The sequence below is a fragment of the Mesoplodon mirus genome (assembly GCF_964341445.2).
Source record: "Mesoplodon mirus genome assembly, chromosome: 1".
Classification (NCBI taxonomy): domain Eukaryota; kingdom Metazoa; phylum Chordata; class Mammalia; order Artiodactyla; family Ziphiidae; genus Mesoplodon; species Mesoplodon mirus.
In genome coordinates, this window is record NC_138976.1 from 36,153,889 (window position 1) to 36,169,163 (window position 15,275).

General features: G+C 39.0%; 1 protein-coding gene across 6 annotated transcripts in view; it reads right to left on the reverse strand.

Annotated features, from left to right (window-relative positions):
• Window positions 1-600: 600 nt before the first annotated feature.
• LPAR1 (lysophosphatidic acid receptor 1) overlaps window positions 601-15,275 on the reverse strand; it is a 159,136-nt gene continuing 144,461 nt past the window's right edge. For all 6 annotated transcript variants that reach the window (XM_082615224.1, XM_082615225.1, XM_082615220.1 and 3 more), the window contains exon 4: window positions 601-3,074. In XM_082615224.1, coding sequence (XP_082471350.1) covers window positions 2,773-3,074 — 302 coding nt within the window. In that variant the 3' untranslated portion in view covers window positions 601-2,772. The remainder of the gene's footprint in view (window positions 3,075-15,275) is intronic.

Genomic DNA, 15,275 nt, shown 5'->3' on the forward strand with positions numbered 1-15,275 from the left:
ATGGTTAATTTGTGAAGAAGACTCCTGAGACATTTGATTTCTAACAATCTTACAACCACCTAAATTTAAAGGTTCAGTATTCTATTCCAAATACTCATTGAGACATTCATTTGAATAACCATTGTTATTTTTCCCGTCTTAGCAATATATCGAAAATACAATTAGCATATAACTGGAAGATACCTACCACTTTTATCCTGTTAAGTCATTAAATCTAAAAACATAAAGACCACTGTAACTTTATAAACTCCTAGTGAGAGTTTTCCATAAAGTCATTGTAAAGTTTTTATAAAATCAGTTTTTCCAAAAGAAACTCACTCTAATAGTTACACTGCTGAAAAGTGAAGTATTGTCCTAAGATGTTACCTCTCCTTTCATGCAACATAAACCACCACCTCTTGTACACTGGAGAGACTTATGACTCAGGTTGAAAACAAAGCAGTTCTGAGCTGGGGAAGCATATGGTGGCTTCACCTGTGAGTTCAGAAGCCCTGTGGCAGGAACAGAAAAGAGATCACAGAAGGCAGACACCACGCAGTGCAAGGATGACTCTCCAACAAAAGAAACCAGCACTGACCAGAACCACACATTAGCAAACACTGATTGAGAATGATTTATTAAAGTCCAATTAGTATGTTTTTAAATTTCAAACAGTCCATATCTCCTTCAGAATAAATGCGCATGAGTAAAAGTCCAAGTTCATTTGTTTCCCTTCCACTATAAAATGCTCTGTATTTTGTGTAAAGTCTGTGCAAACACCTTTCTGCTAACCGGTTCCCCATATTCTTTCCAGTTTGGGCACTTGTTGAGTCTGCCCTCTGCTCAAATGGTGACCATGCACTAACCTCCTCCTTCCTAAATAACCATTCTTCTTCTGGACATCTCTCTCTCAAACATACTCCTGACTTTCCCACACCTGCTTCGTGACTGTGACTTTACTGGTTACTTATTATGACAAACTGGTGCAATAATTAGTTTACCTGGACAGTTGAACAGGTATCACCTAATATGGCGGCATCTATGGGGGTGACCTTAGAGAATACACAGTATCCAGTCACATACCAACACGCTCAACCCATTTGCTACAGAAGCTATTTAATATGAAGATGATCCTTTATTCACTCGGCATGTTTGATTTCTTTGCATTGTCTTCAATTCTACACTAGAGTTGTGGCTACCGAGAGCTGGATCATCCATTGCTCAAATGAAATTTGGAATTGCTAGACATATTAAGTAGGGTATCCTGGCTATTTGTGGCAGTTGACTGTTTCTAGTCCATCTTGTTATATAAAAAAGTCACTCTCAACTAAAGTAACCACTGCATTTCCTTTGTAAAAAGGTAATTTAACTGGCTTTCCTCACAATTGCCACCTACATAGGGCAAAAGCAGGAAATCCCCTTTTATAAAAGGTAAGAGCATAAAAAGACATTTCACATAAAAAAAAAATCCTTCATGGGAATATGTCCTAAGTAAATAATCAATTATATGGACAAAGTTTTATGTACATAAAATTTTTGCAACATTATTTATAATAGTGAAAATTAGACATAACCTAAGTAGTCAACAATACAGGAATGGTTAAATAAACTGAGTTGCATCCATTAAATGGAATATTATATAGCCATTAAAATTATGTTTTTGTAAAATTTTTAATGCCATAGGAAAATGTGGCAATTATGCAGTGGAAAAAACAAACTGGTTATAAAACTGTTTACAGTATGATCCCAATTATATAAAAAGGTATACAATATACATATAGGCATACAAAGGGGAAAAACTGTTAATGGTGCTTACTTCTGGGTTGTGATATTATCAGTATTTTTTCTGAATGTTTTATACATTTCTGTATTTTTCAAGTTTTCTACAATGACTATGTATTATGATACAGAAAAACACAGGTCATTAAAAAATTCCTCTGATGAACTAATAATTAGAATGTACTTGGATATTATAAATATGTGGGAACAATACCACTGTGCTCATCTCTATAACTTTTATAGAGTACAACATATTCTTCTGATAATAAACTTACATTCCCTGTTTGTTTTATACATGTTACAACACTTTAATAAAAAAGGTAATATTGTGATTAGATCATTGTTTGTTTCATAACCTAAACAAATACTGGCTTTGACATCTAGGTTCTTCTATTTCCTAGAAGATTTAAAATTAATACCCTTTTATCTTTTTAAGTACAGCATACTGCATACATACATTACATGCATGCTTTCTAAAAAAGTAATTCTAATTTACAGTTTTCCTACATAAGGAAAAAAATGGAGTTATGATCGTTTAAAAACAGTCTATAGTCTTATCCATCACAAGCATGCTGATAGGCATAAACATGTTTATTAAATGAAATGTATCCTTTAAAAAGAAAAACAGGGAAGCCTGTATGTAAATGAAGTTGTGGATTCAATTAGTCAGAATGGATTCTGACTTGCACCAAACCACACAAAATCTTTTGAAGACTAGTTAGTGTAGTGTAAATGGACACTCCAGAGTCTGTTTATGAATTCTATTGCAAGGTCTCCACTTTCTACTTTCAAAAGGAACGGGGAGTAGGATGAGGGTTGTCCCATAAGCTAATTTTTCAATATACATCAAGTCTTGGTGGGTCTAGGAACAAATACTGCCATGGGTTAGTGTTTAAGTACTCGAGTGTGTTTTTCCTCTCTCTCACACCTCACCCTGCCCCTGCCTTTGGGAAGGGGGAGGATGATCATCCCTCAGTAGATGATGGCCGCGACTCATCTTAGTTAGTTTCCTTTCTAAACCACGGAGTGGTCGTTGCTGTGAACTCCAGCCAGAATGGTGTGGTTGACGGAGGATGCTGAGCGGTCGGAGCCTTCCGTGGGGCCGCTGGTGTTCTCACTGCGCTGGCAGCAGAGGATCTGCCTGAAGGTGGCGCTCATCTCCTTGTCGCGGTAGGAGTAGATGATGGGGTTCATGGCAGAGTTGAACTCGGCAAGCAGAAGGAAAAACTTCTCATAGGCCAGAACGTCACACTGTGGGCAGCACACGTCAAGAAGTAACAAGACCAATCCAGGAGTCCAGCAGATGATAAAGGCACCTGCGAGGACGGGGAGCGGGATCGGGAGGTTGAAAAAAAGAGAGAACAGAAAAATAGAATGATGAGGCGAGCAACCATGGGGTGAAACGATTTCAGTTCAAGGTAAAAATACTGAGCTTCAAAGCCACCGGATAATCATTTGCAATAAAATGTTCATTTTCTGAAATAATCAGAAAAGGTTTTGACGATAAAATGAGCAATTGAATAAAATCTCATTAATTCAGACCTTACTAAAATTGAGTATTTCTGAGACACTGATGATGATTATTTTGAGCAAAACAGAGTTTGCTAAGCAATTGCGGTATGAAATCGAGACATCCTGCAGTCAGGATACACTCTTTGATGCTTATAAAAATACAGTTTTTTTGTTTTTGTTTTTTGTGGTACGCGGGCCTCTCACTGTTGTGGTCTCTCCCGTTGCGGAGCACAGGCTCCGGACGCACAGGCTCAGCGGCCATGGCTCACGGGCCCAGCCGCTCCGCGGCATGTGGGATCTTCCCGGACCGGGGCACGAACCTGTGTCCCCTGCATCGGCAGGCGGACTCTCAACCACTGCGCCACCAGGGAAGCCCAAAAATACAGTTTTTAATGGTATAAGGCAGTTTTCACGCAAAAGCACTGTGACAAACACCCTTTAACGTTTAGTTGAGGCGCAGTTTCTGGATTCGGTTTGACTGGGCTCAAATCCTTGCTCTGCTATTTAACAAACTGGGCGAACTTAGGCAAATTACTTTCCTTTTTTAATTGACGTAGAGTTGATTTACAACGTTGTGTTAGTTTCAGGTGTACAGCACAGTGATCCAGTTTTGTGTATATATGTATGTGTGTGTGTGTGTGTGTGTGTGTAGATACACATATATATGTACTCTTTTTCAGATCCTTTTCCATTATAGGTTATTACCAGATCCTGAACACAGTACCCTATCCTACGCCATAGGTCCCTGTTGTTGGCAAATTAGTTTTTTACCTCAGTTTTCTCATCTGAGAAATAGAAATGATTCCATTTGCCTCATTTGGGGTGTGGCAGGAGTAAATGAGTGCCCAGAAAATAATAACCCAGTAAATCTTACCAGAAACAGCAGTAGCAATAATATTGTTATTATCTGCTCAGCAGCACGGGCCTGTTTGGAAATAGCAATTTCCAACAGTAAGATGAACATTTACTTTTATTTTAAGTCAACTATCACTTAAATGGTACTTTTCTATATGTTTTACAAACATTAACTCACTTAATCTGTACCACAGCTGTAGGAGATAAAAACTGTTATCTCATCACCCAGAGGAAGAAGCTGAGAAACAGAAAAGTAAAATAACTTGCTCAAGGCCACAGTCCTGGAAAGTGGCAGACCTGAGGCAAACCCCAGAGTTTCTGCTCTTAAAGGCTGGCTCCAGAGTCCATGCTCCAGAAAACACTATGTTACATTCCCACTTCTTAAATTAATAAAATTAAATCTTTTAAACCAAAATTTTATGCTCTAGATGTTTCCTATTTAAATTCTCTCACTTCCCCAACTCTTCTAAATCATGAATATTTTACTATAACTGTAAAGGGATGGAAATGCAAATTATGTTCTTAGTTCCAACTTAGCTCCTGAAACCACTCACTTGGCTCCTAGGGGAAATGGAGGTTGTGAAATAGCATTAAAATCTACCACCGTATTACCCCAGGAATGAGCTGGGGATCCTTGGCTAAGAGAACGTGAACTGGTGGGCACCATCATGTCCCATTACATCTTACTTGATGGGCCCCCCTAATTGTGTAATTGTGTAATTAGGCTACACAATGAGCAGACAGGGAGTAGGGATGATCCCAGAAGTGCATTTGAAGCTTTTGATTTAAATGGCACTGGCCTAGGTGAAGGCAGGCTTGGACTGGGGTCGTGAATTGGACTAGCCTCAAGGAATGAGTTTCACAAAATGTAAACAAACGAGATTTAGTCTCCAAACAGCCCAGTTTTGAATGTGAGCTTTCTTTTTTTGAAACTTTTCAGCAGGGAAATGAAAATAAAGCAAGGAGCAAAGTATCCCCATAAAGCTCTTTGTTCTAAACACAAATGTGTATTGGTTTTAAACTGCTGTTCGCTTTGAAGACTGGCCAAGGTGCTTCATTTTCTAATAAATACAATACCTTAGACTTTGCTTAGGGAGAAAAAAAAATATTTGAAAAATCAGGAGATAATAGCCAAGGAGCTATTTGAACTTCAAGTAAAAATGTTAATAAAGCATTCATTCCAAGTCCTTGAATTTCCTTGCTTGAAAATCACTCAGAAAGCTAAACATAAAGGAAAATCAAAGGAATGCCTCTTGAGTTTCAGAAATAATGCATTATTCATTGAGAAGCTGGGAAGGGAATTATTCTCAGGATGGAAAATGCTTGGATGGAAAATACATGGTCCCATTATTCCATTTACTTGGAAACTAAAAACATGCAGGCCCTTCATGAATGGGAGAGCATTCTTTCAAGTCTCCTTTCCCCTTTCTTTTATCAAAGCTCTAGTTGAGCTCAAATTCAGAGCTTGATTAGATACCAGCAACATGCATTTCAATAGATTTATTTTAAATAACACGATCTTTTTCTCCTTCCAGGCAGCAGAAGACCTTTATTCTCATGGATTTGCTCAAGCTGTCTGACTTTCTTCAAAAGTGGCAGAATTCAAATACAGTCATTTGTTGTTTATACCTTCTTCTAATTTTTAAATTCAAAAAGAGCAAGATCTTTGCGATAAAAGCCATGATGGTTTCAGGAACTAGCCCAATGGGCCTTACCAACCCTGCAAGGAGCCTAGATTAGAGACAGGAAATGGGGACACCATAGCCTGACCAGGAGCTAATACACACGGGTGCTTCACTGAGGAACTCCAAGTCCTCTCCCTTCTTCTTCATTAAAAGGAACGGTTTTTAGTAGTACTATAATTAGGCCCAACCACACCTTCCCAACACTCTGTGTTTGGATCTTTGAGACCTGATTGAGTAATTTAAGAGACTCATAGTACAGGCCTCAAAAATCAACATCTAAAATCAATCATACAGAGCTTTTCCTTCTCCCTTCCCCTCTCTTTCACAGAGGTGCCGAGGATCAAACTGACCAAAAGCTGAAGGTGGACTACCTCAGTGGAAAATGGGCCCTGGAAAATTCCAAGGTGATTAGGCTTCTGAACAATCGTGATTGAACATTATGAGATCAACTTTGCTCAAATCATGGATTTACCACCAAGTTTCTAAAAACAAAAACTACAACCAAGCCCCTTTAGGAAAAAGGAGCCAACCATAATCCAGTTGGGTCATTGAACTTGAGATGTGCATTGGGGACCCTTGATCTGTAACCTGTGGACAGATTACCAACACATAATCTGTAGAGACTCAAGTGCACACCTATAAGGCAGGTTGATAAGAATGAAAAGAACCTCCATCTCCACATCTGTAAAGTGGAGAAATAATAGCTCTCTGCCTACTCCATAGAGTGTGGTGAGGATCAAACTGAGATAGATATGACACGTAAAAGCCCTCTACACACTGCATATCTACCTGACTACACTACCTAGTGCCATCATGGGAGGCATAATGTGTGTAGGCTGGTGTAGCACAGTTCCAGGGCAGATTTCTTCCAGGGCAAAATGTGGAAGCACGTTTTGGACCATGAAGACCTGGCATTTCAAAAAGGTCTGAGATGACACCATCCTAATGATAAGAGATTTCTAGGACTTGCAGTTGGATGTGACAAGAATAACAAGAAGGAAAACAGAGGAACACAGAGAAGCATAGAAGCCCCAAATCATTTTGGAGTTTCTCATGGGTCAGCTCAGTACCTACCAAGATGATGAATAAGATAATGTGGTACTCAGTAGGGACAGTCCTTTAGGTAGTTTGTATATTTCCAGAACATTTCTGATGGACGAATCCCCACAGATCAAGGCATAAAACCAAGGATGGTATGCAATAGCATGAAAGAAAGAGGAAGCACAAGTAGTTTGTGGTTGCTTATTGTAAAGCCAGAAGCAGAAGTAGCAGAAGATAAGATGTTCAAGACCGTAAAGACCTTGTACATAGCCTGGCAAAGATATTTGAAATTTTTCCAGTCTAGCATTGATTCTCAGCCCCAGCCACATACTACAATAGCCTGTGGAACATATAAGAAATAATGATCTTCATCTATCCTTCCTCCCATGAGATTTTAATTTCATTGGCCTCATTGGCCAGAGTCTCATTTAATATACAACACTGTAAGAGAAGGGAAGAAGAAAATGATGTGGATAAAAATAAAGGCAAAACCATCAGATATTTCCAAATTCCACAGGTGAAAGAAGAGCCTGAACAGAAGCAGTGGCAATGGGAGAAGAGAGGTATGAAAGGATTGGAAAAGTATTTAGAAGATAGACTGCATGGAATGGATGAGAAAGATATGAGTCTAGAAAGATTCCTAGATTTTCCATTTGGGTGACAGAAGGATGGTGCTACCTTCCACTGAAGGAAGAAATACAGGAGAAAGTATCAGTTGTTGTCTTCTGAGGGTAGGTGAGGAGAACACAGATGGTGCCCTAGGTTTTATTTATCTTCAGCTTGAGGTACCTGCATGACTTCAGATGGAGAGGCCTTAAAGACACCCTGATGGGCTCATGGCAATTTGAGTCCTTTAAGACTGTTTCTCAGTGGGCTGAACAAGAGTGGTTACATTTGGCATGATTTGCCAATATTGCAAGTAACATGGGGAGGAGAATAATCAAAATATATCTGTGGTTTGGAATAAATAGCAGAAGTCGCTCTTCCTCGAGCGAGCTTCAGTCCTTTCTTCTACATCTGTCAAATCAATCTGTGAGGGCCCCGGTGCCCATGAAGATGGAAGGAGAGATGCTGGAATGTGGAGGCAAAAAGTAGGGAGGAAGGAGGCTGTTTTGGAAGAAGGGGTCACAGCTGCAGAGCAAGATCAGATTACCACACCTTCCCTGAAATCTACACACCCCCATCAGCTGAATAATGCTTACCATCTGGTCTCACAATTAGAGGCTTTTTTCTAGAGGGACTTTTTCCTAACTAGTTGAACTTTGCTTATATTTGGAACATAAGGACCAAAGTTAAAAAGAAAAAAATGTCTGACAGAGAAGACCTCAAGGGAGGGAGTCCAAGGTTTTTGATGAAAAAAACAGAAAGCACTTCCAGTCTGGTTGGTAAATTTGTGTTTTGACAAAAAAATCAGACATCTCACAGATCTAAAATGAGTCAAGGTAAATCCATCCTACACTGCTGCTGTGTCCGAGTTAACCTCTCCTTGGCCTCGCTCTTCTTGCCTCTCAAATGAGGATCTCAGTCTTCCCTACGAAATCAATGTGTGTTAAACCATGTTAAGATGGGTCCCCGCCTCTCCTCTGCCCCCCTAAACATGTTTTCGGATTTCCACCCAGCTCTGTCTTGGAATGAACTAACTAGAATAAGACTGGCTCACCAGAGCATTATTACCCACTAATATCTAAAAAACAATGCTACTCTAAATGCCTAACAAAGGTTTTTCTTATAAGCCCTTATCATTTTTAAATAACAGGTATATTTTAAACTTAAAAAATATATAATTTATATATATGCACACATACATATATACACATACATATACTATATAAATGTATATATAACAAATATGTATGTGTGTTACATACCCACACACATTCAAAACATTCACTGCGTCTTAGTGTCTTAAAAAAGACAATGAAAAAAAAAAGACAATGAGATTTATTTTCTTTCACACAAGACCCAAAGAAAAAGGGATGTCACTTACATATTCTTCACATAGGAGATAATTCACCATTCTCAGAACAATTAAATCTGTTTTGCCTCCTAAACATAGTGATTACAAAATTTTTCAAACACAGATTTCCCTCCCTTATTTTAAAAATGATCAACCTTAAATCTCACAGAAAATCAGTGTTGTCACCCACAGTTCAACACCGTCTACTGAGAAAATGATACTAAACTTATTGCATGACTGTGGTCTAGCTGTTACCAAAGTGATTTGAATAACACTTATCCCTTAAAGGATAAATGAAACTCCCCCTGCCCAGGATCTTTCCTTAGAAAAAGTTCAACATAAACAGAGAATTTGTAATTGGTTTTACAACATATTTAATTTTTCAGCTATGAATTAGGATTCTCCCAAAATGGTACAAGTCTAAACGACTACTGAAATCTGGCTGAAAATACGCACAGAAGATAGCTGATGACAGAATCCTGTGGATTTTATTCTTTGCAGTTCATGAACTACTGGATGTAGTAGTTCATGGATCGACAAGATATGTGTTACCCAGAAGACAAAATTCGAGGACGAAAAAACATAATGGAAATTTAATTTATAATTCATTATTTTACTAACACAATGAGGGGAAAAATTAAAATTTAATCCAAAAGCAAATTCAGAAATATTCTTGCGATCTAAAAATGTTTATTTAAAAATTATGTGTTTATGTATGTGTATATATATATATATAAATGGCTATATATATATATATATTTAATGGCTGAAAGACACAGAAAAAAGAGCAGAAACTGTGAATACGATAGTGCATTTGGAGACTGGCTATGTCTCTTACAGTTGCTAAATGCTCTGAATTGATGCTTATGAAGTACAGACTCTTGGCAGAGTAGGAGGGAGGCAGTCTGTTCTACAGTGAGATAGCTGTGTGCCTAAGATATCTCTTGTTATCAGAAACTTGTATTAAAAAGTTTTTTTTAAGTGATAAAAATGATTATTCAGTTGGGAAGTGGGTATTTCGGCTAAAGACTTCCAAATTCAAATCATAAACATATTTTTGTACATGAGTTTCAATCAGTTTAACTACACGTTCAGAGTAAAATATCAGTTGCTCAAAACTAAGACAAAATATCACAAAGCAAGTTCTAACACACAAATCCTGAATAAAAATCAATCAGTTCTAAAGCCATCAAAATAAACTGCATCAAGATCACTTCTCAGAATTTATCCTATAGATATATTTACACATAATACAATTATGTATGTGCCAGGAATTCTTTGCAGCATTGTTTATTTTTAAGAATTGGAAATAATCTAGGCAACCACAAGTAGAGAAGTAAAATAAATTAAGTTGATTCATAAAGTGGGATTCTATTCAACTTTCTAAAGTTCTCAAGAAATTCTATCCTTACCAAATGATCTCCAAGATAACACTGTTAAGTAAGAAGAACAAGGTGTTAAAACATACACATAAAATGGTATCAGTTATGCTTCAACAACAGAGACAAAAAAAGTGTGTGCACACGCAAACACAGATACCCTATAATAAGCTTCAGTTGAGGCTAACAATTAATTTTAAAAATGTTTAGAACACAAAATTATAAAAATGATACCTTCAATATTTTATTTGAATTTAAAATACGGATTTGTATTCATTTGCCAATCCTTTTAGCCAAGGCTTTATATTTGAATATGGGTCTGTTAACTGGAGTTCTGCATCACCTTCCAAGCAAAGCCACACCAATAAAGCATCACATATTAACTCCCTCCAAATTGGCTTCTTCAAAGTGGAGTCAGAACTTAAAATTCTTGCAAAGCAGTTTGGGTACAAAAACCTTGCTGATGTTTTATGGTTTTCCCCACACTTACAGTTGTTCTCCCCAGCAAATTTAAAGCAGTTTCTTTTTGCAACTTGTCTTCATTGAATATTAACAAAGCCTTCCTCTTAGCTTTCCCAGAAACGTTTTCTCGTTGCCCTCATTTTTATTAGATAATGTGATATTTACCTAGTTACATTATTGTTAGAATAACCTGGCACTTTAGGAGCAAAAACAATTGATTCTTGGTAACTGTCAGAGCTGAATGACTTGGTCTTAAGGCTATAGTTGACTAACCCTTTTAAAAAAATTCATCTAAATATATGAGTGTATACTATATGTCAGGTTATTCTAGGTACTGGGGATGCCACAGTGAACCAAACAGAAAAAACTATCTCCCCTCATGGAGCTTAGGTTCTAGGAAGGGTGTGAAAGACCTTTACTAACAAAATAAATCAGTAAAATATCTTTTAGAGGAGAACAGTATTTGGAGACTATGGGAGAGCAAGTGAGGAAGAAGGAGGTCAGCTGGAGGCTCACACAGTGCTCCAGACGAGAGCTAAGGGCGGTTCTGAACATGAGAAGGTGGTGATCACAGACACAGGTTGATGGTCAAGCTGATATGATTCGCTGATAGACTGAGTGCTAGGAGGTCAGTGAGGACAGTTCAGTGGGTCTTGAGAATGTAAGCCTCATTGTAGTAGATTCAAGAGTGAACAGGGGCTTCCCTGGTGGCGCAGTGGTTGAGTCTGCCTGCCGATGCAGAGGACACGAGTTCGTGCCCCGGTCTGGGAAGATCCCGCATGCCGCGGAGAGGCTGGGCCCGTGAGCCACAGCCGCTGAGCCTGTGCGTCCGGAGCCTGTGCTCCGCAACAGGAGAGGCCACAGCAGTGAGAGGCCCGCGTACCGCACAAAAAAAAAAAAAAAAAAAAAAAAAAAAAAAAAAAAAAAAAGAACAGGAGAGAAACTGGACCCTCCAAGTACAGACAAAGCTTTTAGGCAGTTTTGCTGCAAAAGGAATAAGAGAAAAGTGGCTATGGGCATGAATTACTATGTTTTACAAAGTTTTTGTTAATAATCAAGTTGGTTAAGGGAAAGCTAAGAATAGGTATATACTCTGTATGTGTGTGTGTGTGCATCACATATCCCTCACATATATGTTCATATACGTACAGATTTTTAGATTGCTATACCAGAAATTTATTATCAATTATATCTAAACTGTATACTTTAAATATATGTAGCTTGTTATATGTCAATTATACTTTAATAAAGGGGGGAGGGGAAAAAGAGGGGGAGAGGGAGGCGGGGAGAGAGAGAGAAACTGAGATAAGAAAGATTGAATTAGCACCAAATCATCTTTAGTTTGTTTTCCCCATCTTTTGGCAGGAAGCATCTGTCTGGCCCTCTCAGAAGCATGCAGGGAGCTTAGTGGCTCAGACTGTGTGTGTGGGCAAGGAGAGGGGGCAGGGGCATGGCTGTCCAGCAATGTCCATGGCTGGGTGGTTGAGTCTTTCAATCCAGGAATGAAATGCTAGAAAGCTCCTTTGGCTTCAGAACTAAAGCTCATCTGCATTAAATATGACATTCTTATCTTAAAAGAACAGCTAACAGACTGGGGAAGATTTATAATCCTATTAATGACGGAATGAGTAGTAAATCCATGGACACACCCATATACTGTTGACAGAAGAGTCATCTGACCATCTTTTTGGAGGCAATTTGGCAATGTCTAAATTTAAAATGTCCTATCTAACAATTCCACCTGTAGAAATGCATCACATCCAGAAATACCTGATGCAGCATATATTATGAATACAGAATGCTTGATGAAGCAATATTTGTACTGGGGGAAAACTGTAAATATAAACATTCGCTGACATTATATATAAGTGGAGTAGTAAGCAGCCATCACACAGACTGACATTGCTCTACTGTACTGACCCACGTCAGAAGACACACAAACTGTGTTAAGTCTGTAAGGTTACAATATTCCATTTGTTATAAAATTTCTACAGATATGCATATATACCTTACATGTATTATAAAAAGTCTAGAAGAATACACACCAGATTGTTGACAGGAGTTACCACAAGGAGGCAGGGTGGCAGTACGGACTTTAAATTTTAATGTAAATATTTTTGTAATTTTGGGTTTTTTACAAAGAGCATGTTTCTCTTTAATAATTAAGGAAACAGTTGACAATATTCAGGCATTATTCCCACAGGCACTCAAGAAGCTAGTTGGTGAGGAGGAGGATGGATTGAGGCTCCTTGCAGATAAAATTTCTTTTAACCTCCCAGGCTGCGCAACTGGAGGATTTTAAGAGTCAGTATTCATATTTTATAGGAGAAAAGAGATAGGCCTGAGGTCACATACTGTTTCTTTCCCTTACTAGTTGTGTGACAAAGGACAAGTTATTCAATGTCACTGAGCCTCAGTTTCCTTATCTGTCAAGTGGGGATACTATGTATTTTCAACACTGCTGCAAGGACAGAATGAGACACCCTGCAGGTAGAACATAAAGCATGAGGCCACCTAGTAGGCTCCCTCCATTTTTTCCCCTTTTGTTCTCCTTCAGGGAAAACTCAAGGAATAAATCTATAAGAAATATGGATATCCAGGGCAAACTGCTATTGGTTCTCCCAACCTAGAGACAGCAAACTGTGGGGCTGTGTTCTCTGGTACACTGCCACCTCAGCCACAAAGGGACCATCAGCCTGCTTTCCTTCAGTTCCAGAACCTTCTGAAAATCCCCACCAGCATTTCTTGATGAGCTCTCAAATTCCAGGTCATCCCCTTTCTTCTTTCAGTTGGAAATAAAAGGAGTACTTTCTTTTCATTTCTTACTTTTAGAGCCTACCTCATATGAAAAAGGATTTGAGGTAAGAGACAAATTAATACAAGGTTTAAGTGATCCTTGATTTTCCTATGCTTCAGGCAGAGGGGAACAATTTCTAAAGAGTAATGGGCCACCTTAGCCTGTTCTGCTGCTCTCGAGTTCTGGAAACAATGAAATCCTTCTGGCTTCGGAGAGCCTGGGAACACAGGAATGGAGACGCTGTACTCTGAGCCTGTTCAGAGCTGGCCAGCCCGTGGGGGGTCTCTGGGCAGCTTGCTCCAAGTTTCTCTGGGGTGGATGCTGCTGCCTGGCCACGCGACAGTGTGGAACCCTCCATGAGGAGAGGCAGGACTGAGTACCCCCGTCAAGGCCCAAGGCGGAGGCCAGATCTTCCTCCTAACTGTGAAACTGGGTGAGGCTGTCTTGTTTTTAACGACAGGGCCTGACCCAGCTGAGATGTTTGAAGAAAACAGATAAAGCAGGGAAGGAACTGGGGAGCAGACGCAGGCCTCACATTTCTGTTGCCCACAAATTATGGCTGAGGAGGGGATGGTGGGGACGGATCGGGCCATGAAAGCACTGAGGGTGGGTGGTCAGCATTCGATGCCCTCCGGCCACCTCAGTAGGATCAGACCCCACCCTCCTGAAACAGCTGGGCTGCTGGGAAAGGGCCAGTGCTGAGAGAATTCCACCACACTCTAGTTTTGGCAAAACGGGAAAAGAAAACAGATAAAACAAAAAATTTTCCTAAGAACAAATGAAGTCGAGAGGGGTGGCATGTTTGCTTTTGTAAGGAAAGGGAAGGGACGCTTTGGACCACCCCAGACATTTCTCTTGCTTTTCTCGTTACATTCACCCACCCACTTCACATACATTTCTTAATAAAAGACCTTAATCAGTTCGGGCTTACAGAGAGAAAAATCCTGTTAGGGAAGATGTAAGCTGTGGCGATTCATCTGCCTACTTTTTGCTCCAAGAGGTCAGTAAAATATCTGCTTCCAGTTTAGACTGGAGAGAGAAATGGACTTTCCTGATTTCATCCAGGGCTATGATGCCGATGTAGATCTTCAAGTCTAATTTGTAGAGTCTTGTTACCTCTTAAGATTTTAAACTCTGCTGATACTTTTCAGTGCTCTAATTTTTCAAAATTACTACTGATGGTTTCCTTTTAATAAACCTTTATTTTTCAGACACCTCCTATTTCTTCCAGTCTTCTGTGGCTTTTGATTTTAACTATGTAAAGTTATAAAGTGCAATTACACCTTTTAAATGCATTTCTACAAGATATCTTTTATAATGCCCAGTTGAACTTATCAGGGGCAACCCACATATGGAACATATACAAGGCATCTCAAAGTGTGAAATGTAGTTGCTTAGTCTGACTACTGACAGTTTATTCTGAAGTTTGCACTTAAATATTTGATTTTTTAAATTTCCCCATTGTGCTCCAGGGTACAACATGGAAAGTAACCCAACACTTAAATTGGTAAGAAAAGCAAAGCAAAGGATCAGAGAAAATAGTACCATTCCATCTTATTAGATGGAATAGTATAATAAGATTAGAAAGTTCCAATAAGATGGAACTATTATTATTATAATACAAGTGAGGTTGCTTGATTAAAGACTTCTGAAGAGTGTACTACACATGAACATTTATCAAATATATAATACATGTAAGCGTGGCTTAAAAGTTGGGGCTGAGGGTGAGTAACTTGTATATGGATGTGCAACTTTTTATTCAAGCAGAAGAAATTTTTTCCTGCATCCCGCCTTCCCACCCTCCAACCCCCTTAGCATATTCACAAAGC